General features: G+C 56.5%; 1 protein-coding gene across 4 annotated transcripts in view; it reads left to right on the forward strand.

The window, feature by feature from the left end:
- Positions 1–27,504, forward strand: part of ATP11A (ATPase phospholipid transporting 11A) — a 93,649-nt gene that overhangs the window by 53,148 nt on the left and 12,997 nt on the right. For 3 of the 4 annotated variants that reach the window (XM_040267474.1, XM_040267476.1, XM_040267475.1), the window contains exons 9-25: positions 1,938–2,002; positions 2,648–2,729; positions 3,908–4,058; positions 5,062–5,259; positions 5,904–6,077; positions 6,743–6,906; positions 8,525–8,596; positions 9,615–9,688; positions 12,844–12,947; positions 15,157–15,338; positions 18,143–18,394; positions 19,480–19,654; positions 20,418–20,520; positions 20,770–20,915; positions 21,439–21,498; positions 21,952–22,079; positions 24,135–24,270. In XM_040267474.1, coding sequence (XP_040123408.1) covers positions 1,938–2,002; positions 2,648–2,729; positions 3,908–4,058; positions 5,062–5,259; positions 5,904–6,077; positions 6,743–6,906; positions 8,525–8,596; positions 9,615–9,688; positions 12,844–12,947; positions 15,157–15,338; positions 18,143–18,394; positions 19,480–19,654; positions 20,418–20,520; positions 20,770–20,915; positions 21,439–21,498; positions 21,952–22,079; positions 24,135–24,270 — 2,266 coding nt within the window. Of the gene's footprint in view, positions 1–1,937; positions 2,003–2,647; positions 2,730–3,907; positions 4,059–5,061; positions 5,260–5,903; positions 6,078–6,742; positions 6,907–8,524; positions 8,597–9,614; positions 9,689–12,843; positions 12,948–15,156; positions 15,339–18,142; positions 18,395–19,479; positions 19,655–20,417; positions 20,521–20,769; positions 20,916–21,438; positions 21,499–21,951; positions 22,080–24,134; positions 24,271–24,708; positions 24,870–27,504 lie in introns of those variants that run through there. The other variant, XM_040267477.1, reaches the window with a different exon arrangement.

The following is a 27,504-nucleotide window of genomic DNA, read 5'->3' on the forward strand; positions in this document are numbered from 1 at the left end:
CCCGCTGGCCAGAGATTATTTTTCTTCCAATTGAAACGTCTCCAGATTGCCGGTGTTCTGGTGTTACCGTGTGTATTAAAGGAAACACTGGCCCGGAAGTCGAAGAGAGAGTGGAAATCAGTGTCAGATAAGCAGCTGTGGGGCTTCTCTCCTTGAGAGGCTCCAGGAGTTACTTGTTTTAAGGAAGCAGTTGGCACCCTGTTGGCATGTTTTCATCACCATTCTTCATCAGCAGGCTACCAAGTGCTTTCCAGAACCTATGCAGGCCTTGCCTCGGTCTTTCTTAAGTACATATTGTTCTCAGAGTGAATGATTGGTTAGTGAGGAGAAACACCCTGTATTCCTGTGCCTCGTGAGGATTAATTTACATTTGAAGGAGGGTGGATAGATTTAGCTGGCTCCTTAGCAGCAGCGGGTGGACCTGGAGCAGTCAGCACTGCTGGTTTTCCTTATTTGATATTTGTACAAGGTTGACGGCTGAGTCTCTTGAGAGAGAATTACTGTTACTGTACTTTGATACTTTTTCTAGTTTCGCTTTTTTTAGCATTTATACTAAAGTCAGCAGACTTTTAATATTTGGATGTTTAAAGATGTTTATAAATTTGTGGTGTGGGCAGATATGAATTGTATATCCAAGTTCTGGATCCTTTCTGAGTGATGTTTCTTCATCCTCCTGTCCAAACCAGGAGCAAAGTACTTTTTAAAGTTAAGTTATTTTTAGACTCCACAGAGACGCTGTGTAAAGGGCCGTTTGTTTTCCATAAACACCTTGGACGTGAGCTGTCGTGTTTGCTGACAGAGGCTGGCAGTGCTTGAAACAGAAATGGACAGCATGTGTGCCCCAGGGCGCCGCATCCCACGTGGCTGTCCGGCTGGGGGCCACGCCCTGGGGCCACGGACAGCCCCGGGCAGACCACTGGGGTCAGGGTGCCCAGCCAGCGCGCCCCGCTGGGCAGTCCCCCTTCCTCGTCTTCTCCCTGATGTGGTCCTGAGCCAGGTCGGCTGAGTACACGGGATGCGTTTGAGTTTATAACGTTCAGTAAGTGCTCAGCCTTCCTTGGTGAAAGGAAATCAAGTGTTGACCGAATGAAGAGCAAACTTTAGCAAATGTTCCCCTTTACCCCAAACCCCTTCACTCTCCAGAGAAAATCAGGAGAATATCGTATGTGGCAAAGTTAGTGAATCTGACTCTGCTTCTTATTCCCCTTCCAGTCTCGGGAAATGAGAAAAAGTGATTACTCGGTCAACGGAGGGGAGCACTGGCCCCCGAACCCCTAAAGGCAGAGAATTTGTCGGCTGTCCAGTTGACTCAACGCACTGTTGAGTCCCAAGTGCCTGTTTCCACACGAGTGGTTCTTAACGTCCTCGGTTGCCCCAGCACAGCAGTGCGCGGGCCACTGCAGACTCACAGGCCAGCTGCGTCCAGGGCCTGGGGCCCGGCTGCGTGATTGTGGGTGCCTCGCTGAGCCCCCAGCGCCCTCTGAAAGCCAGACTGTGTTAATGTGTGTGACATTCCCCCAGGATATGCTAGAAACAGCTCAGTGAGTCGCGGGCACCAGTTGGCATCCCCCGCGCAGCCGGCCTCAGATGTGAAGCTTGCTGGGTGGGTTTCCGGGCTGGTCCGTGGGGTGGCCCTTCTGGGAGGGGCCCTGGTGCTGCCGGTGGTGAGGCCCTCGCTGTCTCTAGTGGAGTGCCAGCAAAGCCTCGGGGGCCGCCCAGCGGGGCCGGGGCCCTGGTGGAGCTGACTGTGACACTCTCCCAGCAGACGGTCCTTCCTGTCCCCAGGGAAAAAGTGCCTGCCTTTCCTGGGGCTCGGCTAGAGTTCATAGTCCAGATATAGGCGGACCCACACTGAGACGGTCTCCTCGTGAAACGCAGTGCTGAGCCCGTGAGCTGCTTCTCCAGTGTCCTGCTTCTGACCGTCCGTCTCTTTGCAGGCCGTTAGGATCGGAAAACCTGCTTCTTAGAGGAGCTACGCTAAAGAACACTGAGAAAATCTTCGGTAAATGTTTTTATTAGTGAATTATTAACAATAGCTGCTAAAACTAAGGGCCCCGTAAGCAGTTAAAATCCGTGGAGGTACCCTGAAAGTGTCTCTTTGTGCTTTGAGTTTCTGTGGATTTATGGTGGTGAAAATCGTCCTCAGTAAGAAAGCCAGTCTCCACGCACGACCACAGTCCACAACAGGGACATGCCAGGGCGCTGCCTGCAGTTTGTGACTCGAACAAGACGTCGTGCCTGTGAAACAGCTCGTACACTGCAGCCATGCAGGAGGTTCTTTTAATGGCTGTTTCTTCGTTAGCAGCTTCCATTTCCACTGGGTTAATTTTTATGTTTTAATTGATACACAAGTGATACTTTATGTTTTAACTGATACACAACTAATGCCCTTGTGTCTTATTGGTGAGAAACCCACATTACTAAAATCTGAACTTTAGCTCTCTGTGTATGCAGGAGAAAAAAAAAAAGTCTTTGGTCTAAAGAATCTTTCTGTATGACTTTTTCTGAACAGCTAGCTGGCCTAGAAGAGTGTAAAGTATGATTTGCTTTGTCCAGAATCCGTTTGTGCCTCTCGGCACGTGCCTTGCTGTGCAGAGGGAGACACACAGCTGTGCCGTCGCTCCACCATCCGCTCTCTGCTTTACAGGTGTTGCTATTTACACGGGCATGGAAACCAAGATGGCGCTGAACTACCAATCAAAGTCCCAGAAGCGCTCTGCTGTTGAGAAGTAAGCTCGTGAATCCCATGGACTGAATCACGTAAAACGCCTACAGCCATACCGCCCTAACGCACCCGACCTCATCGGAATCACGTAAAAAATCCGTGACTTCCACTGCCGCAAACCCCGGCAGCTGTGAAATCGGTTTTCTCTTGGTCTGATCAGCGACTCCTTCATGAGGTCTGACAGACGGTTGGGCTGGTGATTTAGATCTTAGACCAACTACCTTGTTTCGTGGGGCTGGAGATGCCTTGCACCCAGCCACACCTGTAGACTCCCACCTGAGTGCGGACACCTGGGTCCAGCTCAGCTGTGGATGCCAACAGGTACTCCTGTGAGAAAGTTGAAATTAGGTAGCTTTTCTGATGTGGTTTCACTGAGGAAAGCGTGAGCAGAGCCAACAGCCTTCATTAAACAGTAAAATCCTTTTGATGATAAGTCAGGACAGAGTTGGGTTTGTAAGAAAATGCGGCCCAGGTGGCGTCGTCTTTGCCTCACAAAATACAGTGCGTCCCTACCCTGAGGTGGACGGCTGAGTGGCCACGTGTTGTGAACTAAAGAGACTCTGGCTCCAGTCACCTTGATTGGCTCCTTAGTGATTTGGGGGTGACGGTCAGGGCACCGTGGTCTGCTGCTGGGAAGTTGACCTCGAAGTGTGGCTGCTTCAGCTGCGGAGTTGGGCCGTCGGTTCTTATTGAGGAAGGATGCTTAGTTTCCAGACGTCTGGATTGACAAATCAGTCTCAGATACTGGAAAACCAGGCCTCCTTCACAGGTTCCTAAGGACTGGCTAAAGGACTCAGCGGTTTTCCTACTCATGGCGTTTGCTCGCTCCCTCCTGCCTCCCTCCAGGTTGGGAATGCACTGGCTGATGCTTCGTGGTGGAAGGCGTTGATTCCCGGGGGTTCTGTGGATTAAGAGCCCTAGGCCACGCGGAAGCCCCCTGAGCAGGGCGGCCGCGCCCTGCGCTCCTGTCCGCCAGGGTTCCCTGCCCCAAACTCAGGCCAGCGCCCAGAGTGGCCTCAGATGCAGACGAGCTCGCCGTTTCCGCTTTGACAGTCGGTCGGGGGTCCCTGTGAAACCCTTTGCTGTGTTGCTCCTGTCTGCTCGCATCGTCTCATTCCGACGCCCAGCTCGGGGTTGCTGGGGCAGCAGGCGCTCAGTCTCCACGACCGTCTTGCGTTTCAGGTCGATGAACACGTTCCTCATCGTGTACCTGTGCATCCTCATCAGCAAGGCGCTGGTCAACACCATCCTGAAGTACGTGTGGCAGAGCAAGCCGTTCCAGGACGAGCCGTGGTACAACCGGAAGACGGAGGCCGAGAGACAGAGGAACCTGGTACAGCGAGGCGCCCTGCGGGCGGGCGCTGTGGACGCCTGGGGGCACGGGGTGATGAGCTGTTGGTGGCAGACAGTGACAGAGTCAGCTGCGTCCGCCCCCCATAGGCACTGGTTGCTCTGCCTTCTTTGGGTGTTTGAATATTCAGGTCTGGAAAAGTCTCAGCTTCCATCCTAAATTCATAAGGATGAACCTTAAATGTTGGGAGTGTGGAGTCTTAACCACTGGGCCACCAGGCAAGTCCCCAGTGTGTTAATTTAAATAAATCTCCTCTACTTAGGGGCTCCCTGGTGGCTCAGATGGTAAAGCGTCTACCTGCGATGCAGGAGACCCGGGTTCGATCCCTGGGTCGGGACGATCCCCTGGAATAGGACATGGCAACCCTCTCCAGCATTCTTGCCTGGAAAACCCCGTGGTTGTAGGAGCCTGATAGGTTACAGCCCTTGGCGTCGCAAAGAGTTGGACAGGACCGAGCGACTTCCCCTCCACTTCCACTTCTGCTTAAAATGGTTCCGTTTCCTGGCTGGGCCTCCACCCCATCTCCCGGAGCCGTGTGCAAACCCCAGCCTGGGCGCCTGCCTGCTTCCTGTGCTCAGCCTCCCCGGAGACTCAATGGCTCAGCAATAAGGACGAAACTAGACAGAAGCCGCTTGTCCAGACCTAAGCTTGGTCATTTGTTGGAATCTCAGAGGAAACAGAATGATCCCACTGTTTGGTGTCCTCCGGGCTCTCAGCGGGAGGCCCCCCCCCCCCCCCCCCCCCGTCTCCAGGTGTGACTCACAAGCGACACCCCCCACCCCACCGACCAGCAGCACAGTGCGGGGCCGCCCCCGTCCTGGGCGCAGCGGGCGGGCAGAGGAAAGCTGGTGGCCTCCGGCGCCTCAGGTGTTCTTCACCTTTGGGTCTGAAGCACCTGGATTCAGAAACGGCACTCGCTGAGCTGGGCCAGCTATGCTGAGCTGCAGCTGTGCAGTGCTGGCGGTGACCGCGCGCGCCGTCTCAGTTCCTCAGGGCCTTCACGGACTTCCTGGCCTTCATGGTTCTCTTCAACTACATCATCCCCGTGTCCATGTACGTCACCGTGGAGATGCAGAAGTTCCTGGGCTCCTACTTCATCACTTGGGACAACGAGATGTTTGATGAGGAGATGGGGGAAGGGCCGCTGGTCAACACCTCGGATCTGAACGAGGAGCTGGGGCAGGTCAGTGTCTCCGGAACTGTCTTCTCTCGCTGGCTGGCCGGGGAGCCCTGGCACCTGCATCCCCGGGTTTCCAGAGGCCACGTGACTCTCAGCCTGCAGCAGACGCCCTGGGTGTTCGGAGGGGGACGCTGCCATCCCCGAGCAGATATGACTTACACCCAAAAGATGGCAGCAGAGCGGCTTCCCCCTCCTTGTGTGACCGTGGTGATGCTTCTGTGTCGACAAGTTAGGCAGACTCGGGGCGCTCACTCACGACACCCGCTCACCCGTGGCCTTTCTAAGCGGTGCTGAGTCCGCGTTTCGAGGGCCTGAATTGGGGCGAATCGGCAGTGAGCCCTCAGCGCCCCATCCGTCCTCTCAGGCCTCAGGGCCTGAGGTCGTAACTGTCAGGGTGGGCAGAGTGAGCCCGAGCTTCAGTCTCTGGTGTAAAGAGAGTTCAAAACCCCTCCACTGAGCTGCTCCAGGTTGCCAGCCTGGGGCCTGAGCTCTGCGCTGTCTTGACCTTCTGAGTGGGCGTGATAGCCAGGACCTGCCCTGCAGAGGGCATGTGGGTGGGAGCCCCGAGCAGGAGCCCCGTGGAGGGGGCGGAGGGTGGGGGGCCGAGCCCCTCGGGGGCAGCCCTGGCAGCAGAGCCGCGTCCGCAGGTGGAGTACGTGTTCACGGACAAGACGGGCACCCTCACTGAGAACAACATGGAGTTCAAGGAGTGCTGCGTGGAGGGACACGTGTGCGTGCCGCACGCCGTCTGCAACGGGCAGGCGCTCCCCGACGCCTCCGCCATCGACATGATCGACGCCTCCCCGGGCGCCAGTGGGCGGGTAGGTGGCCGTGCTTCCCGCCCTCATCCTGCCCCCTCCCTTCCCACGGGCATGTCTCAGGACACAGCAAGGGCACCTCCTGTCCCGGGGTCTGGGACAGAACCAACTCTCCCGTGACTCGCAGGAAGAAAAGACGTGGGTGCAGGCGTCCCTGGTGAATCCGGCCGTCACGTCAGGGCTGGAGACAGCTCACGTCGCACTTGGGCTGGGTCACTGTGGGGTGAGAGTAGGGGGCCCTGCAGACCGTGCGTGCTCATGCACGGACACACTCACAGGGACCCAGTCACAGACATGGACAGACCTGCACACCAGGCACACATGCGTGCTCACACCAGCTGTACAGCTGTGCACACGCACGCACACGCACGCACACGCACGCACGCAGACACGTGCACACACAGCCTGCTGCTGCGGCTTCAGAGGGGCCGTTGGCCTTGTCAGCGGTCACCCAGGAGGCCCTTCCAGAAGCCTGAGCCTGCTGCCTCCCTGAGGCCATGTCCATCTCGCCTATCCTGGGCTCTGCTGCCACCCCCCGAGGCAGAGCTAGCAACCCCCCCCCCCCGCCCCCGGCGGCTGCAGGCCCTGCTGCGTTGGTTGTCGTCTTGTTTGGGTTCCTTCTGTCTGAAGCGGACGTGCCTGGAGCTGTGGGCTGCGCTGTGTTTCAGGAGCGGGAGGAGCTGTTTTTCCGGGCCCTCTGTCTCTGCCACACCATCCAGGTGAAGGACGACGACGAGGCGGATGGGCCCCAGAAGTCGCCGGACTCGGGGAAGCGCTCCGCGTACATCTCGTCCTCGCCCGACGAGGTGGCCCTGGTCGAGGGCATCCAGAGGTGCGTGGTGGGCGACTCTGGTCCTGGAGGTGGGGTGTTCTGGGCACTGTCCACCGTCACCGTGGACGTGTCCTGCGAGCATCCTGACCAGGCCCCTGGGCCTGGGGCGTCTGCTGGGGTGGGGGCCAGGCGGTCCCTGCCTCTGGGCTCAGGCCTTCCTCTGATCCCACAGCAGTGGATGTGGGTTCCTCCTGCTGTCTTAGACAGTACTCTTCCCTCCTAACTTCTGCAGTAAACTAGAGGCCATTGCAAACACTCACAGACATTTTTAAGATGCAGTCTTAGAATTCGTTATGACGGAAGTCTTCCTCGTCCATCCTAAAAAATGGACGTCCAGAGAGGTGAAGCATCTTCCGCAGAGTCACCCAGCACGAGAAGGGCTGGGCTGGATGCGGGGGCTCTCTCCCTGCTCGCTCCTGTGCGTCCTGGCCTGCCAGCTCCTTCAGGACTCTTTACTGGGAGTTGTTGCTGCCTTGTGACTCGGGGCTCTGTGCAGACACTTGGGAAAACACTTCTCTTCAGATGCGTAATTTCACGTCTTCCCGTTCTCATCGCCGATGACCCTGATTTAACTCTGAAGGTGCGGGATTCGCTGCACAGCACAGGGAACTAAGCCAGAACCTCATAATAACTTGTAGCAGAATATGAGCTGCATAAAGAACCAAGTCACACCGCTGTACACCTGAAACTCACACCATAGTGTGAGCCAACTGCCCTTCAGTTAAAAAGCCAGCAAGGGCACTCACCCTCCCCTTCACTGCCCTCGGAGCATGGGCATCGGACACCCCTAGTCTAACTGGAACCGTGTTTTTGTCGTGGAATAAACGCTGCATCTTCCCCTGCAATTTGAAAGTGATATCAGTGTGTATGTTGCGTACCTAGGAGAGATTTCTCAAGGTGAGTGAGATTTATCTCTTCTTGGAAAGCGAGCGCTCAGGCACTAAGGCACATTCAGTCGCAGGGACCACCCCCGAGCCGCCTCTCCTTCAGCAGCCAGCTCCCACCAGGCCAGCGGGCCCTGACCCACAGGCTCCAGCGTCTTCGTACTGTCAAGGCTGCTGCGGGGCTCGAGTGTGTATCCGCCTCCCGTAAGCTCCTTGCCTCAGGAGCCGGGCCCGTTTCCTCTAGCCCGTCGCTGGGTCGGTGTGGGCAGAGCTCCCGCACCTGCCGGTGCTGGATGGACGTCACAAGCCGAGTGCCCTGCGGCCCCGTGTGGAGCTGGGCTGTGGTTTCGTTGTCAGTAGCCCGAGCGTCTGCCTGGAGATTGACAGCCTCCCAGAGTCCTAATTCTGACGTTGTAACTGACCCCCGAAGGGCCCCCCGATAGTAGAGACAGGGCTCAGTCCCCAGACCTGCTGCCTTTCAGCGTCACCAGTAGGAAGCAGCTCATCACGTGCGAAGCGCCGAGCGGCCATTCCCACGTCCAGTTTCCTGGGCTCGTGGAGGGTTTTCTCAGACAGTGAATGAGCTCGGCACTGACTTCGCCATGCAGCTTACAGTCTCTGTCTCACTAGAAGCATTTCTTCTCCAAAAGGAAAGCTTTCCCAAAGTATGAAACAGAAATATCGGTGAGGGGGGAAGAAGGCCACATTAACACCCGGGTTTGTCTGCCCCGCAGATTTGGCTTCACGTTCCTGAGGCTGAAGGACAGCTACATGGAGCTGCTGAACAGGGACAATGACGTCGAGAGGTGAGGACACCCCCGGACGGGAGGGAGTCGAGCGTTGTCTTCCCAGTGTTTTCTCACCGGAGGGAGTACCGAGTTCTCTGTACACCCCATGACTCTTCCTCCCGCTTCTCGGTAACGACCCCAAGAACCTCGCCAGAGTGCCCGGACAGCCTCAGTCGGACGCTTAGAGGCGAGGTTGGGTGGCGGTGCAGCGTCCAGCAGGCTTGGGCGATTGGGTGGTGGTGCAGCATCCGTTTTACTGCAGGAGTTCGGGAACCTTCTAGTCCGTTCTGACACCCCGAGGCCATGCTCTGACCCCCACAGGAGGGAAGACGTCAGCCCTCCCCCCGGAGTGGCCCTGGGACCCTGCGTCCTCAGAGCCTGTTCCAGGCTGTGGAGCGCAGGGTCCTGTAGAAACACTGAGCAGGATGGACGGGGGGTGTTTCACTTTCCATATCGACCTTCAGAGACTGTCCAGCCTGAGAGTGCTGGTCCCGGGACACGTGGTGTGTCTCGATTTCGACCTGGACAATGGGGTTGTCCGTCTCTCCTTGGTAAATAAGCATTAGTGGGCTGTCGTGGAGAGGGCGCAGTTGGTAAGGAATAGAACCTTTGGTGACAACGATCTCAAAGAACGGGATTTAAATTTCTGTTCTGGAAAAGTAGACTCCCAGGGTGTGCGGGAGGCGGTGAACCCTTGACTCCAGGAGGGGCTTCTGGGTTCTCCAAGCCAAGGTCAGCCGCGGCTCCTCCCAGAGCACATGGGGGCCCCCGGGCGCCATGGTGTGGCCCCTGGGAGGGCGTGACCCTGCTGTCCGGCTCCTGGTCTCCCGCGGGGCAGGCGGGTGAGAGCAGCTGTCAGACCATCAGCACCACTGGTGCCGCCAGGGGGTTCCTGGGCAGCCTCACAGCCGGGCCCGGCTGACGCCCACCCGCTCCTTTAGGGGCCGTGTCTCCCGCAGGGGAGGCTGGCCGTCACCCACATGCTGTGACTCACGGAGCCAGACGGTCGTCAAAATGAGTTTCCAATCTCTTTCAGGTTTGAGTTGCTGGAAATTCTGAGTTTCGACTCGGTGAGAAGGCGAATGAGTGTGATCGTCAAGTCTGCCGCAGGTAGGCGTTTCCTTCCTTTGACTTGTCCAGTGGTCCGTTGCGGTTGTGCTTTATTCTGATGCCTGAAGCCTGCGAGGCTCGAAGGATCTAACCATTTGTTCTCCCTTCTAAACACAGATAAATCTGCACTAACTCCTCACCTCCAGCCCTGTTTGGGCCCCAGCATCTTAGGCTGCTTAGTCATCCTTGGGTTTTCCCTCGAGGGGAAGTCTGGTGACCCGTCCCGAGGGCAGCTCCTCACCCACCCCTCAGTTTACACACAAGGCAGCCTGCTTCCTGGGTCCCACACCCCATCCGTGCCTGCAGACCCTCCCCTGGTCTGGACCCCCCACCTCAGATCCTGCCTGGTCTGGGCTCTATCCCCTCAGACCCTCCCCTGGTCTGGACTCTCCCGCCTCAGACCCTCCCCTGGTCTGGACTCTCCCGCCTCAGACCCTCCCCTGGTCTGGACTCTCCCACCTGGTCTGGACTGTCTCCCCTCAGACCCTCCCCTGGTCTGGACTCTCTCCCCTCACACCCTCTCCCAGGACATCTCCGTGGCCACCTGTCGGAGGCCTTCGTGGCCTCCTTGGCCTGATAAACTGTCAGCTCTCCCGCCCTTTCTGGGCTGCAGGCATCCTGAACGGGGAGCTACACTTGGTCAACCGTGAGCCCGGCCCCGCAGTGCCGCGCGCTCGGCGAATACTGCTGGACTTGGCTTGCTAACTCCATTTCCCGTGGCATCTTACCAAGAGATGTGGGGCCCTACTCACTTTTGTTTCTTAAAACTAGACCATACCAGGCTATGTTTCTCTCTTTGGAAACCTGCCCGGCGAGCAGGCAGATGGAGCTGCTGCCCTGAGACTATAAACAGAGCCAGGCTGAAGGTGGTCCGAGGGCACGTGGGAGGGTCCCACATCACGGGGTCCTGGCACCGTGTTGACCGGAAGTGCCTGCTCTGTCTCCCGAGCTGTGGGGATGGCGGGGCGGCTGCCGAAGCCCGTCCTTCAGCCGCAGCCCAGGAACCATGCTCCACGCCCTGGGGAACGCGGGCAGGGCGGGGCTGGTTCTCTGACCCGCGTGGCTCCCTCGCCTCGGTAGTGAGACGTGACGGCTCCATCCCCGAGACTCACACCAGTGAGCACCGCGAAAGCTCAAGCGCTTTGTCGACGGTCCTGTAACCTGTGGCCACGGGGTCAGTGGGACGTGGGACGCGCACTGCCCATCGTGTTTGGAGACGTGTCTCCAGTCGCCTCTGCTGCCTCTGGGAGCGCTCGGCTTATCCGGGGTGAAGGTGTTTGGCTGCCAAAGTTCACACCGTCAGGCTCCTTGTCCTGTGACTCCCCCTGTACAGATGTGAGGTCTAGGAGGTGAACCGTCTTGGGGGTGGTCTGTGAGCCGGCCCTCACGGCCACCGCGGCGGGAAGCGACACCCTCCTGCTCACACCCCTGTCCGCACACTCTCCAGTGCTCGAACCTGGGGCTGGACTGCAGCATCCGCACCAACAGCTCCACTTCGGCCATGAACAGCGTGGCCGAGCCTAGAGCAGGCGCTGGGGTGCGGAAACCAAGAGCTGTTGAAAGCCCTTTCCTCGAGGAGATTTCCTGGGGCGCCTCTCCGGCCTTCATGGGAGAGGCCGGGCTCTTGGAGCCCTCCGCGGCAGCAGTTAATCCGCAGAGACACTGACTGTTTAATCAAACAACGTGTGAAAGTGAAAGTGTTAGCCACTCGGTCGTGTCTGACTCTTTGTGACCCCCCCATGTACTGCAGCCCACCAGGCTCTTCCGTCCCTGGGATTCTCCAGGCAAGAGCGCTGGAGTGGGTGCCATTCCCTCCTCTGTTGATTAAGGAAGTTGTTCTCTAAGCAGCGATTCCTCCCTGGCATTGACGCCGGCCGCACAGAGTGACGGCCTCCCGGGCAGGACGGAGACCAGAGCCCCCGCGGCCCGGAGCTCAGCGACCTGCCCCGGAAGCCACTGCAGCCCCGGGCGCTGCCCGACCCCAGGTGCCCGGTCGGTCACAGCCGTGCGTGTGCACTGCTCTGGAGGCGTCTCTCCCGTTGTTTACAAGACCGGAGCAGCAGGCCTGAAGCTGCCGCCCAGGGCCGTCTCTCTGCTTCTTACATGTTGCCTTGCGCTCCAGACGCTCTCTGTCTGCTTGACCACAGCTTTAGGCTAAACGCATCTCACACTCCAGCGGGTACAGAGGGAAGACAGGTCAGGACGGGGGGAGATCGCAGTCGTTCACAAGCCATTACCGTGAGTCCTCTGGGATTTTTTAGGACAAAGCATTACTGTTCAAGGTTGCATCGCTACGCAGAGTCGGCTGCAGCACCGAACTTGTTCTGTGACATGTGACGTGTGAGCATTACGTGGAGACCACAGCTGGCGCCCGCATGGATTCCATGCCAGGCTGGCGGGCGCACGACCAGGAGTCCTGGGTCAGGGGCCGAGAGTGTGCAGGCTTCTCCTCGGCGTTGAGATTTCTGTCTGAAGACAAATTCGGAAGAGACCCAGGTCCCAGAGACAAGCCCCTCGGTGTTTACACGAGCAGAGCTGTGTGCTTTGCAGGCCAAGAGATTCCTCGTAAAAGAGGAGCCCCGGTGCCAGCAGCCTGTGGGTGGGCGTGGAGGCCGTGTCCCCTTCATCCTGACCTCGAGGGGGAGGAGCCTGCCCCCCAGCACTGAAGTGGCTGGGGCAGCAGGTGGGGGGTGGGGATAGTATCATAGATGCTTCTCGTAACTCTCGTGCATACAAAGGATGGTCCGATGGTCACGTCCGGTGCCCCAGCAGCTCACTGCCCATTTGGGGTCGGCCCACCCTTGTGTCTTTACGCCCAGCGCCCCAGCCCGGTCCTGTGGTGGTTCGTCCCTCACCCGCATCCTTGCCAGGGAGCTGGTGGAAGTGACGGGAGGAAGGCTGCCCGGAGCCAGTGTCCTTGTTCCCGACTTCCCTGAGACGCTGGGGTTGTTGGAATAAGATGAGGCTTTGCGGGGGCGGGAGTCCGTGGCTTCGACGTTCTCCTCACTTGACAGGTCAACTGGTCCGTCGACATTTCTGCGACAGCCTTGGCACTGGTGCCCCTGGTTTTGTTTTTAATAAAAGCATCGTTTGAAAGATATCTCCGTCTTCCCCATAGGGTGAGTCAGTGAAAGTCCTCTCACCTCGTTTTCTAGGAGAAATTTACCTGTTTTGCAAAGGAGCAGATTCTTCCATATTCCCCCGAGTGATAGAAGGCAAAGTGGACCAGATCCGATCCAGAGTGGAGCGCAACGCGGTGGTGAGACGCCGGGGATTTGGGGGGTCCTCGTGCTTCTCCTGTGGCGGGGGGTTGGGGGGCGTGCTGCGGGAGGCCCAGCCGCATCCCCTCCAGTGGGGCCCAGCCCCCCGCAGCCTTCCGTCGGCGTTTGGTGGCTGGAGGGGGTGCACTGCGTCCAGAATGAGGAGCACAGCGTGTTGCTGTTGGAGAGGAGATCTCCATCCCGAGGGTCTCTAGGGACTGGCACCTTCTGTTGCGGCCTCACCTGTTCGGTTTTCTTCCACATTTCACCTGAAGCGAGTACAGTCTGCTCTTAGGACATCAGAGGTTTGCCTCAGGACCGCTGGTTGAACAAGGCTGTTCTCTCCCTGTTGGGCGGCCTTGGCGTTCTTGTGAAAAGTCATGCGGCCACATGTGCAAGCGTCCCCTTTTGGGCCCCCTGGCCTGCTCTGTTGGTCTCCGTCTGTCTTTATGCTAAGGCCACACTGTTTTGGTTACGTATCTCTTTCCCGTGACCTTGGAAACCAGGAAACGTGAGTCCATCTTTCAGCCTTGTTATTCTGTTACAGGATTGTCGGTTATCTCGAGTCCCTTGAGATTCCAGGTGAATTTTCGGGTGGGCTTTCCATTCCCACAAAATGCCCCTGGGCTTCTGATCAGGGTTGCACGGAATCTGTAGTCCACGTTGTATAGTCGGGTCATCATGGGAACATTGTCTTGGAATTCATAGACGCAGGACCCCTTCCACCTGCTCAGGTCTCCGTGACTTCTCCCAGCAGCGTATTGTAGTCTTGGGTCTACGGGTCCTTCACCCACCTCCATGGCTTAACTCAGTCTTAGGTAGTTTATTCTTTTCGATGCTGTTGTAAATGGAATTGTTTTCTCAGTTTCCTTCCTGGATTGCTTTCTCTTTGGATAGTTAGTGTGGGGAATATGCAGCTGTTTTGTGTGCTGACTTTGTATTCTGCACCTTTACTGAATTCGTCTATTACTAGTTCCAGTGTTTTTGTGTGTGAAATCCTTTGAGTTTTCTACGTATAAAATCCTATCACCTGAGAACAGAGGTAACTTTATTTCCTCCTCCACCTTGGATGCCTTTTTTTCCCTTGCCTATTTGCTCTAGTTAAGACTGCCAATACCATGTTGAATAGAAGTGGGTATGTAGTGTCCCTGACCTCAGGGGGAATAACTTTCCCTCTTTCCCGACTGAGTATGATGCTGGCTGAGTTTCCGTGTGTGACTTTCATCAGGTTGAGGAAGTTCCTTCCCTCCTAGTTTATTGAGTGGTTTAATCAGGAGAAGGGGACGACAGAGGATGAGATGGTTGGATGACGTCACCAGTCATCAATGGACATGAGTTTGGGCAAACTCGGGAGACAGTGAAGGACAGCGAAGGCTGGCATGCTGTACTCCATGGGGTCACAGAGTTGGACACGACTGAGTGACTGGAAAATAGCAAAAATCAGGCAAAGGGGTTGGGTTTTGTCAGATGCTGGGTTTTTTTCTTTTTGCATCTGTTGAGTTCATCATTGAGTTCTTCCTCATTTATTCTATCTGTGTTGTATATTACACAGATTTTCGTATGTTGAATCAGCCTTGCATTCCTGGGATAAATCCCACTTGGTCTTGTAAATAATCATTTGGACATGCTGTTGGATTCCGTTTACTGACATTCTGTTGAAGACCTTTGCGTCTTTGTCTGTAAGAAATGGTGACTGATTCTCTTTCCTTGTAATATGGTTGTCTGGCTTTGTGTATCAGTGTTGTTTTATAAACAGGGTCTAGGCTTTTAGTAGTAACAGTACTTAGCAGGAGGAATAGAGAAGAGCGTTTCTACCCCATGTTTCCATGTGGGGAAGTCCCATACCTGCTTAGACAAACAAGGCTCTATTTATTTCTGAAGCTCCTGCTGACCGTTCACCCCAGTTCTGCCTTCTGGGGCAGCTCTGGATTGCCACCCTCTTAGCTTTCATGACTGAAGCCTTCCCTTCGGTGGCCCCGGTTTGCATTACGTGCTCCCATGCTTCCCAGTTTGATTGAACACTTCAGCCGGTCAGTCGATCCTGTGTGTATTCAGTGTGCGCGTGAGTAGTTCAGCCACAGACGACTAGCGCTGTGGGTGGGGCTCTCTGGTTCCCCGGTTTGTCGCCTCAGCTGCAGAGCGGACGTTGGGGACGCTTCCGGGAGTGACCCTCGGGCTCTCGGTCAAGTGCTGCTGTGTGTCCGGCAGGAGGGGCTCCGGACCTTGTGTGTGGCCTACAAGAGGCTCGTCCCGGAAGAGTACGAAGGCATCTGCGAGCTGCTGCAGGCGGCCAAGTTGGCGCTTCAGGACCGAGATAAGAAATTAGCAGAAGCCTACGAGCAAATAGAGACAGATCTGATCCTGCTCGGCGCCACAGCTGTGGAGGATCGGTAAAGACCACCGCGCTTGTTCTCAGAACCCGTGATAGTGTGAAGGGGGAGCGGGAGCCGCCCAGGGTCGGAGACGGGGGCATCGTCAGGCTGGGCAGGCTCTCCAGCTGCCCCCGGTGACAGCGTGCAGGGGTCAGGGGTCAGGCCTGGGTGATACCTGACTTTCCACCAGTAAGAGGGCTGTAAGTCACATTTTGCCAGAAGAAACCAGGAATGCCAGCATTTCCACACCTAGTTATGAACAGTCAAGATACAGGGCTGTTTTCCAGTTCTTCTTTAGATTGGAATCAATAACTAATTCTCTTCCTAAATGCGTCCCTAGCTCTTTCCAAATATAAGTGTAAACATTTTAGACCTTAACAGTTTTTGTCATGCCTCACTGAAGAAATTTAAAATAATTAAGTAGAAGACTGCAAAAACTCACCATAATAGCTGCTCAGATTACCAGCTACAGATTTTCAAGATTCTGCACAGGAAGGGCTGACTTGTCCCAGCTCTGCCCGAGGGACAGGAAAGAGCCCTCTGTCCACTGTTGTCTGAAGAACACAGTGAAAGGAAAGGAATATAGTTTATTTTGAAGAAAAGAAAAAAAAAAAACGCAACTTAAAGGCACGGGACAGAAACTTCAGGAGGTTACTGAGCTTCTGTTTCCCGTCAAGTTTGAAAGTGTTTGTTCACTACTTATTTATTTTTGTTGTACCGGGTCCTCGTGGCTGCAGGCGAGGGCCTTCTCTAGTTGCAGCGAGCCGGGGCTGCCCTCTCTTTGCGGTGTGTGGTTCTTTTTTTTTATTTTTTTACTTTACAAGACTGTATTGGTTTTGCCCTACATTGACATGAGTCCACCACAGGTGTGTGGTCCTTATTCTGGGGGCTTCTCTCGTTGCAGAGCACGGGCTCTGCATGCAGGGCCTTCAGTGGCTGCGGCTCCTGGGCTCTAGAGCACAGCCTTAGCCGTGGTGCACGGCTTTAGTTGCTGCACGGCATGTGGAATCTTCCCAGACTAGGGATTCAGCTGGCGTCCCCTGCATTGCAAGGCGGATTCTTAACCACTGGACCACCGGGGAAGCCCCTCAGATTAAAAGTCTTGGAGGTCTCTATTGGTCCAGGATTTAGATCCTGGTCTCAAAAACCTCCGTTTTTCCTGGGGATCGGCATTCCCCGGGTCCTCAGTCTCAGCAGACAGTTGGCCGACAGGCTGGTTTTGTTCTTATTTTAAGTCCTGACCCCTCTGTTCCTGGAAGCACATCTCACTCAGCACAGAGCAGCTGCGTTCACGGCGGCTGGGTGACGGGTCGTGTGTGAGGATGAGGAGGGTGGTCGGGAGGGGGCTGCTTGTTTGGGGAGGGGGGCCTCGCCTTTGCCGCCCCCCGGGGGGGTGGGGAGGCTCTCATGGGCGGAGGGACCCTTGCCAGCCGAGGGCCTCTCAAGGGCTGTGGGAGCTGTTGGCCTCAGTGGGGAGCTGGGACCTCAGGATGTTGAGAGCGGACCCCCGGGATGTAGGAGGGGGTGGCTTTGACCACACGTTATTTCTTTAAAATCTCTAGCCAGCACCTTTACAGATCCCTTTGGACCTCATTTACTTTTTCCTGAAACAATGATGAAATCACAGATGTTCTTTCTGTGTCTAGAATAGTAGGAAGTTTCCACCAGGTTCTACCCAGATCATCCCAGTTGGAATCCTTTGCTTTCCTTTCCTCCTCTTGGTGCTGGACAGAGACACGACACACCCCTGAGACACGCCTGTCAGCAGCCAGGCCTCTCAGACCCAGAAGACAGGGCAGCCCTCCCCTCCCCGCCTCCAGCCCCCGCCATGAGGCAGGCATGGCTGTGATGTCAGACTGCTGTGGATGGCAGGACAGCCTGACCAAGGTCAAGAGGGCCCTTCATCCTCATACATGTCGTGTAAACTGCAAGCTTTGCATTCTCCACGTGTAGGACAGGGTCATCACGCGGTCCTCCTCCCGGGAGGTTTCGGCAAAGGCAGGACGTCTCAGGCAAGTGCTTCCTGCAGCGTCTGACGCTGAGGGAGCCTGTGACGCAGCCAGCCAGTCCCAGGGCCCGGCTGGCATCCTCCCGCTTCACGTTTTTTAGGCGAACCTGGGCTCCAATTGGACAGGAGGCAAAATTAGGACATTTTATGCGCAGAGAAAAGGGGGTGCATTTTATGCACAGAGAAAAGGGGGTGCGTGTTGCCTCTTTGCCAGGCCCCGGTTCCCCTGGTTCTGGCTGTTCCTGGTCGGTGTTTGTGAGGGGCCTCCTTATAATTGCCCCAGATCTTCTCTGAGCAGCAAGTCCTGCCAGACAGAAAAGTGTGTGCTCAGCAAATGCCATTTTGCTCCTTAGTATTCGGCCCCATGGATTATCTGGGATCAGGAAGCGCTTTGCTGTAAAAAGCTAAAGCGAAAAGTGTTAAAGTTACACTCCAGTGGTGGCGGTGGTGATGGTGGTGGTGAAGCCGCGCAGTCATGCCCAATTCTTTGCAACCCCGTGGACTGTAGCCCGCCAGGCTCCTCTGTCCGTGGGATTCTCCAGGCAGGAGTACCTGAGTGGGTAGCCATTTCCTTCTCCAGGGGACCTTCCTGACCCAGGGGTTGAACCTGGGCTGTTGCAGTTAGATTCTTTACCATCTGAGCCTCCTGGGAAGAGCTCCAGGTCCTTTACAGTAAATCACAGGTCAGCACCAGGGTGCTTTTTAACTTGGGGGCGAAAATCAAGACAGGGGAGCAGACCCCAAGTCCTTGGACTTCTCCAGCTTGGTTCGCTGGTCCGTGCTGATGACGGTATGTCGTGCCCCCTGCCCCCAGGCTGCAGGAGAAGGCGGCCGACACCATCGAGGCGCTGCAGAAGGCGGGCATCAAGGTGTGGGTGCTCACGGGCGACAAGATGGAGACGGCGGCCGCCACCTGCTACGCCTGCAAGCTCTTCCGCAGGAACACGCAGCTGCTCGAGGTCACCACCAAGCGTCTGGAGGAGCAGAGCCTGCATGACGTGCTCTTCGAGCTGAGCAAGATGGTGCTGCGCTGCGGTGCCAGCCTCACCCGGGACAACTTCTCAGGGTAGGCGGGCGTCCGGGGCGCTCGCAGGGGCGGGGCGGCCTCCACGGGCAGGGTGGTGGCCTGCTCTCCTGGTGCAGGCACAGTTCGGTCCTCTGGTCCCTGGCAGCGTCCCGTGGTCGGGATCCTGACCAGAGCCTTGTCTTTTCAGCAACTGTGATGTGTCTTTGCGTAGAGGGGGTGTGTGTGCGCGCACCCATGCTCACTTGCAGACTGCTGATAGAGGACACATCGAGGCTGGATTCGTTGATTTACACAGTCATGTGTGAGACGGTGCCCACCTATTTCTGCCTCACCCGGGGGCCACGTTTTGGACTCCTCGGGGCCTCTGCCAGAGTTGGGGTGCGGGCACAATGACACATGGTCGTTTGTCAAGTAAGACAAGACAGTCAGCACACAAGAGCTGCTTTTTCAAGAATGTTCACCAATCTATTCACATTTTATCAACATTCTCCTTGCTGGTCTTCGATGCACAATCTGAGATTAGACTCTATTTGAACTTAAAAGTTTCATTAACTTAGCAAAAGCAAATGGGGCTCTCTAATCATACACGAATTTAAAATTATTCATTCATAAATACTACAAAGCTATTTCCCTTTACCTGGTCTGCAGAATTCCTTCTGGGGCTTAGAGATGTTCCTTGTAATTTTGAAACCCAGCAAAGAGAGGTATCATGACCGCGTTCTCCCCAAGACAGGCAGAGTAGCAAGGAGTTGCCAGCTGTGGCCATCAGGACTGGGGAGCTGAGGTGGCTGGGGGTCGGGAGAAAAGGGCGATCGGTCCGGATGGCAGGAGAGACGCTCTCCTGCTGTTGTACCACGACCTGCCCAAGAATCCACGGTTGTAACTGTTGTTTGCTTTGCCCTCGTGAAATGAGAACGTCAAGTTCACATGCAATTTTAAAATGTAGTCAAAGGTCTTGCAGCCCCGAGTCTAGACTGTCTTATTATTGACAGAAGAAGAAAACCCACTTTCTTAATCCTTGTTCCTGAATTTGTAGCATCGATAGGTATCCCCTAGAGTAGCTAGTCTCCTCGAATCTCTGGACTTGGTTACTGAGAGATGTCTCGGTTTCTGTGACCTGACAGACTCTCGGCCGACACGCAGGACTACGGTTTAATCATCGACGGAGCTGCGCTGTCCTTGATCATGAAGCCTCGGGAGGCTGGGAGCTCCAGCAACTACCGCGAGCTGTTCCTGGACATCTGCCGGAACTGCAGCGCTGTGCTTTGCTGCCGCATGGCCCCGCTGCAGAAGGCCCAGGTGTGCGGGGGGGCGGGGCTGCAGGAGGCATGCTGGGGGCGGGGCATCAATCTTGTGTAGTGATGTCCGGAATGGAACAAAGGGTGCTGTTTTGTCTTCACATGTTACCTTTTGGGTTAAGTGACTTCTCAAACTTTTATACCAATTAGTGTTTCAGTCTTGAATCAAGAAGACAAGCCATAGTTTTTCCCTCATCTTTTCTGTCTTGCATCGTGGAACATTATACTTAATCACATATATAGGGGAAAAAAAAGACTATGAAGAAACAGACTAAAAATTTGGAAATTATTCATTGCATTGAGCTATCAGATTTGGTTTTGCACACGTGACAAATTTGAAAATTGAAAGAACAGCTTATTTCAAAAACTGATGCTTGATACAAGGCAACTTGGCATAGCACCATCTTCTAACGGAGTGCAGTGCTCACACACTGCACCTGCCCGAATTTAAGTCTGCCTCCCCCACATCTGAGTGAGTGGGGCAGCCCCTGAAAACGGCTCCGTGGGTTTCTTGTCTCTGTCCTCAGCCTCCCCCTCAGCTTGCTCCTCTCATCTTAGCTGCTTAATTATGTTTCACTTTTGACATGAAAAAGACTTTATCCTGTATGGATAAAATGTACTGAATATAATAATTCACTTGAAGCACTTAATTGTTTCATCTTCCTTGACTAACTTTGGCATCTTTGTCATTTCTGCCTAGTTAGTGGTTGACCTTTGCAAAAATAAAACAGAGATGAGAAAGTCTGCGTTCACTTCTTTTCCAGATTGTTAAGTTAATCAAGTTTTCGAAAGAGCACCCGATCACCTTGGCGATCGGCGACGGCGCGAATGACGTCAGCATGATCCTGGAGGCCCACGTGGGCATCGGTAAGCCCCTGGGCTCTGCCCCCCTGCCTCTCACAGCGGCCAGGGTTTGTCACTCAGCTGGACCAGCGGGGACACAGACAAGGCAGGACCGTAGGGTTCAGACACACACTTAAGGCACGCCTGTGACGCAGAGTGTTCGGGGCTGGAAGCCCACAGCAACGGCTCAGTCTAACGCTGCTTTGCCTGCCCCGTGTCTACCTGCAAGGGGCAGAGGAGGGCTGATGCAGCGCGTGCGCTCCCTTCTTGCAGGCGTCATTGGGAAGGAAGGTCGTCAGGCTGCAAGGAACAGCGACTACGCGATACCCAAGTTTAAGCATTTAAAGAAGATGCTGCTTGTTCACGGGCATTTTTACTATATTAGAATATCTGAGCTTGTGCAATACTTCTTTTATAAGGTAGGAAGGCTCTCCCACCGCTGCTCCTCTCACCATCTCTGGGTGGGTAATGGGTTGGGTGAAAGGCTGGACAGCCGTGATGCCTCGAGGCTACAGGGGTGACTTGTCCCCGAGTGGAAGGAAGGGCTCCATGGGAGGGTTCCCAGGAGGAGGCGCACAGCCCTCTGCTCTCAGAACTGAATGTAGAGCCACTGAGAGCCGCACTGTACCAGGTTGAGGAAGGGCCGTTCTCCCACCATTCCTTGAATGAGTTCCTCCTCGCTGTGCACACTGATGCCCAGGGTACCCCCTCTTTTCTCGGTTCGGAGTTCCCCTTTGCTCTGATCTCGGGGAGACCGGCCTGGTCCCAGCTGCACCATGGGGCCCCCTGAAGTGAGAGAGGAGTTTTAGAGTCGTTGCCCGTCTTGGAGGATGAGGGGTGCTTTGCCCGGGGTGGAGTGTGTCACGGGCCAGCCTCTTAGGAACCCGGTGACACCCCTTGCACTGTGCTCTTGGACTAACAGGCCCGTGGCTTGTCTTTCAGAACGTCTGCTTCATTTTCCCTCAGTTTTTATACCAGTTCTTCTGTGGGTTTTCACAGCAGGTGAGTTGTCAGGCCTGAGGTCGAGCTCCCCTGAGCCTCACCCACCCTCCCCGAGTGTGGCTATGGTGGGCGGAGGGTGGACGGCGGGGCGTGCAGGCCAGGTGACCCCCATCCCACCACTGACCTGCTTTCACCTGAAGCAGCCAGACTGGAGGACATGGAAGCTGGAAGATGCAGGTCGGGTTGCAGACTTGCATGCCTCTTTTTGTTGCTGCAAGTTTGCAGTGGCAGGACTGGGCGGGGTCGGCCGTTTATCCCGGCCAGTCGACATCATGATGCTTTGAAAAACGTCCTGGCCCCTCAGTCTCCGTAAAAGAGTGGCTCTGTGTGCATTTGAGAATTCTCGAGTTTGTGGGCCTCTCCGTAGGAAAAATACATGTGCATGCTTAAACAAATTCCCCGAAGACCTCGCCAGGCCAAGGTGCTGTTCTCATGCGCGTCTCGGCCCCACAGACCCTGTACGATACTGCCTACCTGACACTCTACAACATCAGCTTCACCTCCCTCCCCATCCTGCTCTACAGCCTGGTGGAGCAGCACGTCGCCATGGACGCACTCCAGCGGGACCCCGCCCTCTACAGGTACCGGGGGCTCCGCGCCCTGGACGCCAGAAGGGCCGGGCAGCCTGCAGACCACGCCTGGCCGAAGTCCTTAAAGACCAGGAACGAAAACCAAAAGCCCAGACCATCCAGAGTTAGCCGACACACACGATTCCTCAGAAGGTCCCTCCCTTCACACAGGAAGCAGTGTGGCTTAAGCGAATATTCTCCAAATTTAGACAGAGAGGATTCATGCTACGTTTGAAATGTACACATTAAGCCAGTTTGTGTCTCCCTGTGATCCTTGTGAAGGAACTTGAGATGACAGTGTCTACCCCCTTGACCCTGGTGGATCCTGGCAGAGTCAAGTAGGTTCCATTCAGGGAGAAAGAAAGTTAACAGGGTGCTCTTTTCTGCTGAGAAGTATTCCTTATAACAAGGAACAGATTCTTCTGCTGTTAGAACTGCACCCCAGACTCTCTGGCTGCCAATGTGCTGCCCTTACTGTGGCTTTTCACATTGGACGTGTTATTTCTGGAACATTTTAGACGCACATGTGGTTGTGAGGGGCCTTCCAGGTGGCTCAGTTGGTAAAGAATCTGCCTGCAAAGCAGGAGACCAGGGTTCCATCCCTGAGTCGGGAAGATTCCCCTGGAGGAGGACATGGAACCCAGTCAGTATTCTGGCCTGGAGAATCCCACAGACAGAGGGGCCTGATGGGCTGCGGTCCAGAGGGGCGCACAGAGTTGGACCCGACTGAGCGACTGAGCACGTGGTTGTAAGAAAGGGTAGAGAGGCTCCCTGGAGGTTTTATCTGGAGTCCCCGTGGGGACATCTGACTGGCCACCTGCGGAAGCTCAGCACAGGGTCGCAGCTCGGGTCCTGACACCCCACCCCCCCCCTCACACTGGCATTGCCTTGGTGTCACTGGCCCTGTTCCTGTGCACGTGTGTGCCCACATGAGTGTGCACTTAGTTGTGTGCAAGCTGTTCACGTGTGTGGTCCTCCACCCACACAGTCAGGACACCTTGCCAGCCCCGTGGCCTTCGCCAGAGAGGTCAGCCATTAAATGAGATCTGGGAGTGTTGCTGTCCTAGGTCATCCCTGCAGATGAGAGAAGAGCAAGCCTGGATCGTCCTGTGCATCTGGCGATACGGGAGGAAGTGTAGGGAATAGGCGAACTCAGCCCGTTTCAGACACACTGCTGGGGGGTCCTGCACGCCTCCTCCCGATCTGAGCGGACAGGTGCCGGAGGCCCGTCACGCTCCGTCACCAGTGGGTGCCAGGGTGCCTGGCGCCCTGTGTCCTTACTTCCGGAAGCAGGCGTGTGGGCCCCGCCCTCTTTCTGCCTGTGGCAGCCTCCAGTCCACTTTGAGGAATAAAACATTCAAATAGGAATTGTCCAGGAAGGTCCCTGGGTAGCACAGCGCTACATCTCAAAAGCAGTTTGCCTCTGCTGCCAGAGCGCTCAAGCGAGTGTCTGCTGGCCGCTCCTCCATGTCAGCCGGGATGTTCCCGTCACCCCACGCAGTCACGCCATGCTCGTGCTGGCTGCTCCTCCATGTCAGCCGGGACATACCCGTCACCCAGCACGGTTGCTCCATGCCTATGCTGGCCGCTCCCCTGTCAGCCAGGACGTTCCCGTCACCCCGCATAGTCGCTCCAACCACGGTGGTTTCAGCCAGGACAGCTGCGTGCTGTGAGCTGCCCCAGGCTCTCTGGGGCCAGGTGTGGTCCTGAGAGCAGTGGCAGGCGGTGTGTCCAGCAGCCGCAGAGTGTGACGTGTGGCCTGGGGTTGTGCAGACCTCAGGCCCGCTTGCACCCCTCGGCTCCATGGGCTCACAGCGTGTGCCGGTCAGCGGGCGGGTGGAGTCGGGGTCTGCCGAGAGTGGGACAGACGGGCGGGGACCAGGAGGCCCAGGGGCTCACAGGTCCCACGCTGGAGCTCGGCCGAGTGGGTGTTGGTCAGGCTGCATCCTCCTGGCGCCCCCCGGCCCCTGGCTCTGCCATCCCGAGGCCCTCTGTGGGTCAGTGGCCCTGGGATGAGGCGAGGCGCCGGGTAGGCATCTTACGCGTCCCCACCTTTTCCTCCCCCAGGGACATCGCCAAGAACGCGCTCCTCCGCTGGCGGACGTTCATCTACTGGACGCTCTTAGGCTTGTACGACGCGCTGGTGTTTTTCTTCGGTGCTTACTTCATGTTTGAAAACACGACTGTGACCAGCAACGGGCAGGTTCGTGCGGGGCTGGGCCGGGCCGCGGCGATGGGGCTGCAGGTTCTGGGGGTGAAGCTCGGCACGGCCCGCGGGGTCGGCGTCTGGGTGTCCGCCGCAGATGGGGCGGCCCCGATGGCGGGGCCCTGCCGACTGTAGGGACACCCTCGGGGTGGGCGGGGTCCAGCCTTTATAGCTTGTTTCACCATCAGTTATTTATCTAGGGGTCCAACTCAGTCATCAAGACGTGGCTTATTTAATTTGGGAAATAATTTGGTATTTAACCCAGTTTAGCGTTTGTTCATGTCCTTAGCTTAAGTTCTGTTTCCTTAGCAATGGGTAGTTTTCGGTGTCGTTTCTGATAGACACACAGCTCTCTGGGTTTTTGCATAATCTCTGGGGGTTGTTTTATTTGTATCTCGCTTTTTTTTTCTGCCGCGGCTCCCTTCCCACTCTCAGATAATGACCAGCAGCACACACGTGGTAAGACATCTGTGGGTGTGTCCTCTCTGTTTCTGGAGTGCGAATAAAATATTTCTCGAAAATATTTTCCAGCGTGACCCCCTCTGTGTGCTTTGTCAGTAGAGATGCCTTAAGCTAGTCCCCCCGCGTCTGTAGGAGCAAGGCCGGCCCGGAGACCGTGTGTGTCTGCCTGGGTCACTGCTCCCTGTATTTCCGAGCCGGGATCGCCCGCCGTGTCAGCGATGTTTTCTGGATCTGTGTGGTCTTCTCTTGCCCTAAATGAGTAGGAAGACACACAGGCAGGTGCGGCCGGGGCGGGATGGGGGTGGGGGGATGCTCTGAACGTGGCTGACCCCTCGCTGCCTGGAGAGTCGGGAGGCCGTGGCCCCGGGCGTCCTGCTTCCATCCAGTGTCCCAGGGACAACGAAACAGAAGGGGGCTTTGAGCAGGGATCCCCTGCTCGTCCTGCTGGACGGGGCGCCTCTCTCTGCCTGTCTCTCCCTCTGTGTGTTTGGCCTGAAGTTCTGAGTCTTGCTGTGTGTCCTGGGCAACTTGTTTGCCCATTGATTTCTCTGTTCCTTTTTCCTTGTGGCTGAAAAGGGCTATTGTCTCTCATTGTGACTTAGACCAGCGTTTCCTAAACCGAGGGTTTTCAGAGCCTTACCGCACTTCTCTGAGACCTTCCCGTTGTTAGAGCCTTGTCCTCCCGGTTTTGGCCGAGTGGTCCTCGGGTGCCGCCAGCGATGGCGGGGCTGGCTCGCGCTGGCTCCGGCTCTTTGCGGCTTCACAGAGCTCTCCCAGGGCCAGCGCTGAGTGCGCACCCGTGTGCCTCTTGCAGAGCTCAGGCTCCGGGTCCCGAGGACCGAGGTCCCGGGTCCGGGCGTCACCCTCGCCCCCTGCAGCCGCCCCTCCTGCTGGACAGTTTCCTGGAGTTACAGTCAAGCAGGCGGATACTTGGGCAGACGCGGGGTGATGGCGGGGAGTTGGAGCAAGCCTGGGTGCGTGTTTAGTCCATGAGGCTGCCAAACAGCGCGGCTCTCACGTCAGGAGGTGACGTGGTCAGCCCTGTCCTGCAAGCCCACAGATGGCGGGTGTGTGTGTGGGCAGGGCACACAGCCTGGACATGGACGTGGGTCGCCGGGCAGCCTCGGGCGCAGACTTGGGCGGGGGCTGCGTGTCGTCTGGCTGCTCTGTGGCCAGAGGTGCCAGCCCGGAAGGCTTCGAGGTCCTTCCTGTGAGCCCGGCCTCCTGCTAGCCCCTGCCTCTCTGCCCCTCGCTCACGAGGGTGCGCTGAGCCCCTCCAGGACCTGGATCCCAGCGTCCAGAGGATCTCTCCTGAGAGTCTCAAGCACCTTTCCCTCCACCCCGCAGCTGAATGCCTTTGCTCGGCTGATCTTGGACAGAAGTGTTAGAACCTGGACGGTGACAGGAAGGGAGACGGAGGTAGAGAAGCCCCCAGTCAGTGGAGACCCCGAGCGCTGAGGCCCTGGGGGATAGAACCCGCGTGAGTCATGCACCGCCTGTCACGGGAGACGCCCCTGAGATGCCCAGTGACGTCAGCAAGCAGCTGGCAGGACAGTCCTGCGAAGGACGAGCTGGACGTGGGCCTTTGTCCACCGCTGGGCCTTGGGTCCCTGGTGCTCAGGGGACCGTGAGCAACCTAGAGACTCAGAGGCCTGAGAGCGAGGCCAGTGCTAAGGGGCGCGAGGCCGGCGGGTCCCAGGGCGGACCTCTGTCCCCAGGAGTGCGGAGGCCTGGCCGAGTGCGCAGAGCGTCCGTGGTCGGACTCTGGACCCAGAGGTGGCTTCTTGTTCCAGACTGCTGATTCTTAGATGAATCCTGTGTGTCCAGCGGGTGGGAGGGTTGGATCGCTCACAGAACCGAGAACATGTTATCAGCTGGTTCTGTGTCATTCAAACTAAGCTGCAAACAAGAGCTGTGAGTCCGGCGCAACCTCGGGCGGCTGGTGCTCGGTGACGGCAGCTGCTCTTCCGAGGAGGCCGCGTCTTGCTGGTGGGATGGTCAGGAGGCGACCGCTGAGACCTCTTTCCACTCAGGAATGTTCGTGGATCTATCAAGAGGACGATGGAATCGCTGACGACCTTTGAAACAGAGAAATTCAAGTTTGGAGTATTTTCCTCACAGACAAGAGCCATGCCGTTTAGCAGATGAGAATAGAAGACAGTGATTTTACTGTAGTTGAGCAGCAGGACATTCCCAGGTGGATGCTTGGAGGTTTAGGGTGCGTAGTAATAGAAGCCAGGAAGTCCAAGAGCCGGCCTAGGAGCCCTGTCTGGCGGGCTGAGCACAGGGCCACCCAAGGCTCCACAAGGGTCCAAGTTGGCACGTGGAGCAAGCATGATAAACGTTCCTGCAAGTGTGATAGATGGTCCTGCGAGCGTGATAGAGGTTCCTGCGAGCGTGATAGACGTTCCTGCGAGCGTGGTAGACCGTCCTGCGAGCGTGGTAGACGTTCCTGCGAGCGTGGTAGACGTTCCTGCGAGCGTGGTAGACGGTCCTGCGAGCGTGGTAGACGTTCCTGCAAGCGTGATAGACGTTCCTGCGAGTGTAGCAGACGTTCCTGCGAGTGTGATAGACGTTCCTGCGAGTGTGATAGATGGTCCTGCGAGTGTGGTAGACGTTCCTGCGAGCGTGATAGACGGTCCTGCGAGCGTGATAGACGTTCCTGCGAGCGTGGTAGACGTTCCTGCGAGCGTGATAGACGTTCCTGCGAGCGTGGTAGACCGTCCTGCGAGCGTGGTAGACGTTCCTGCGAGCGTGGTAGACGTTCCT

Source organism: Oryx dammah, unplaced genomic scaffold (assembly GCF_014754425.2).
Source record: "Oryx dammah isolate SB20612 unplaced genomic scaffold, SCBI_Odam_1.1 HiC_scaffold_24, whole genome shotgun sequence".
In the NCBI taxonomy this organism is placed as follows: domain Eukaryota; kingdom Metazoa; phylum Chordata; class Mammalia; order Artiodactyla; family Bovidae; genus Oryx; species Oryx dammah.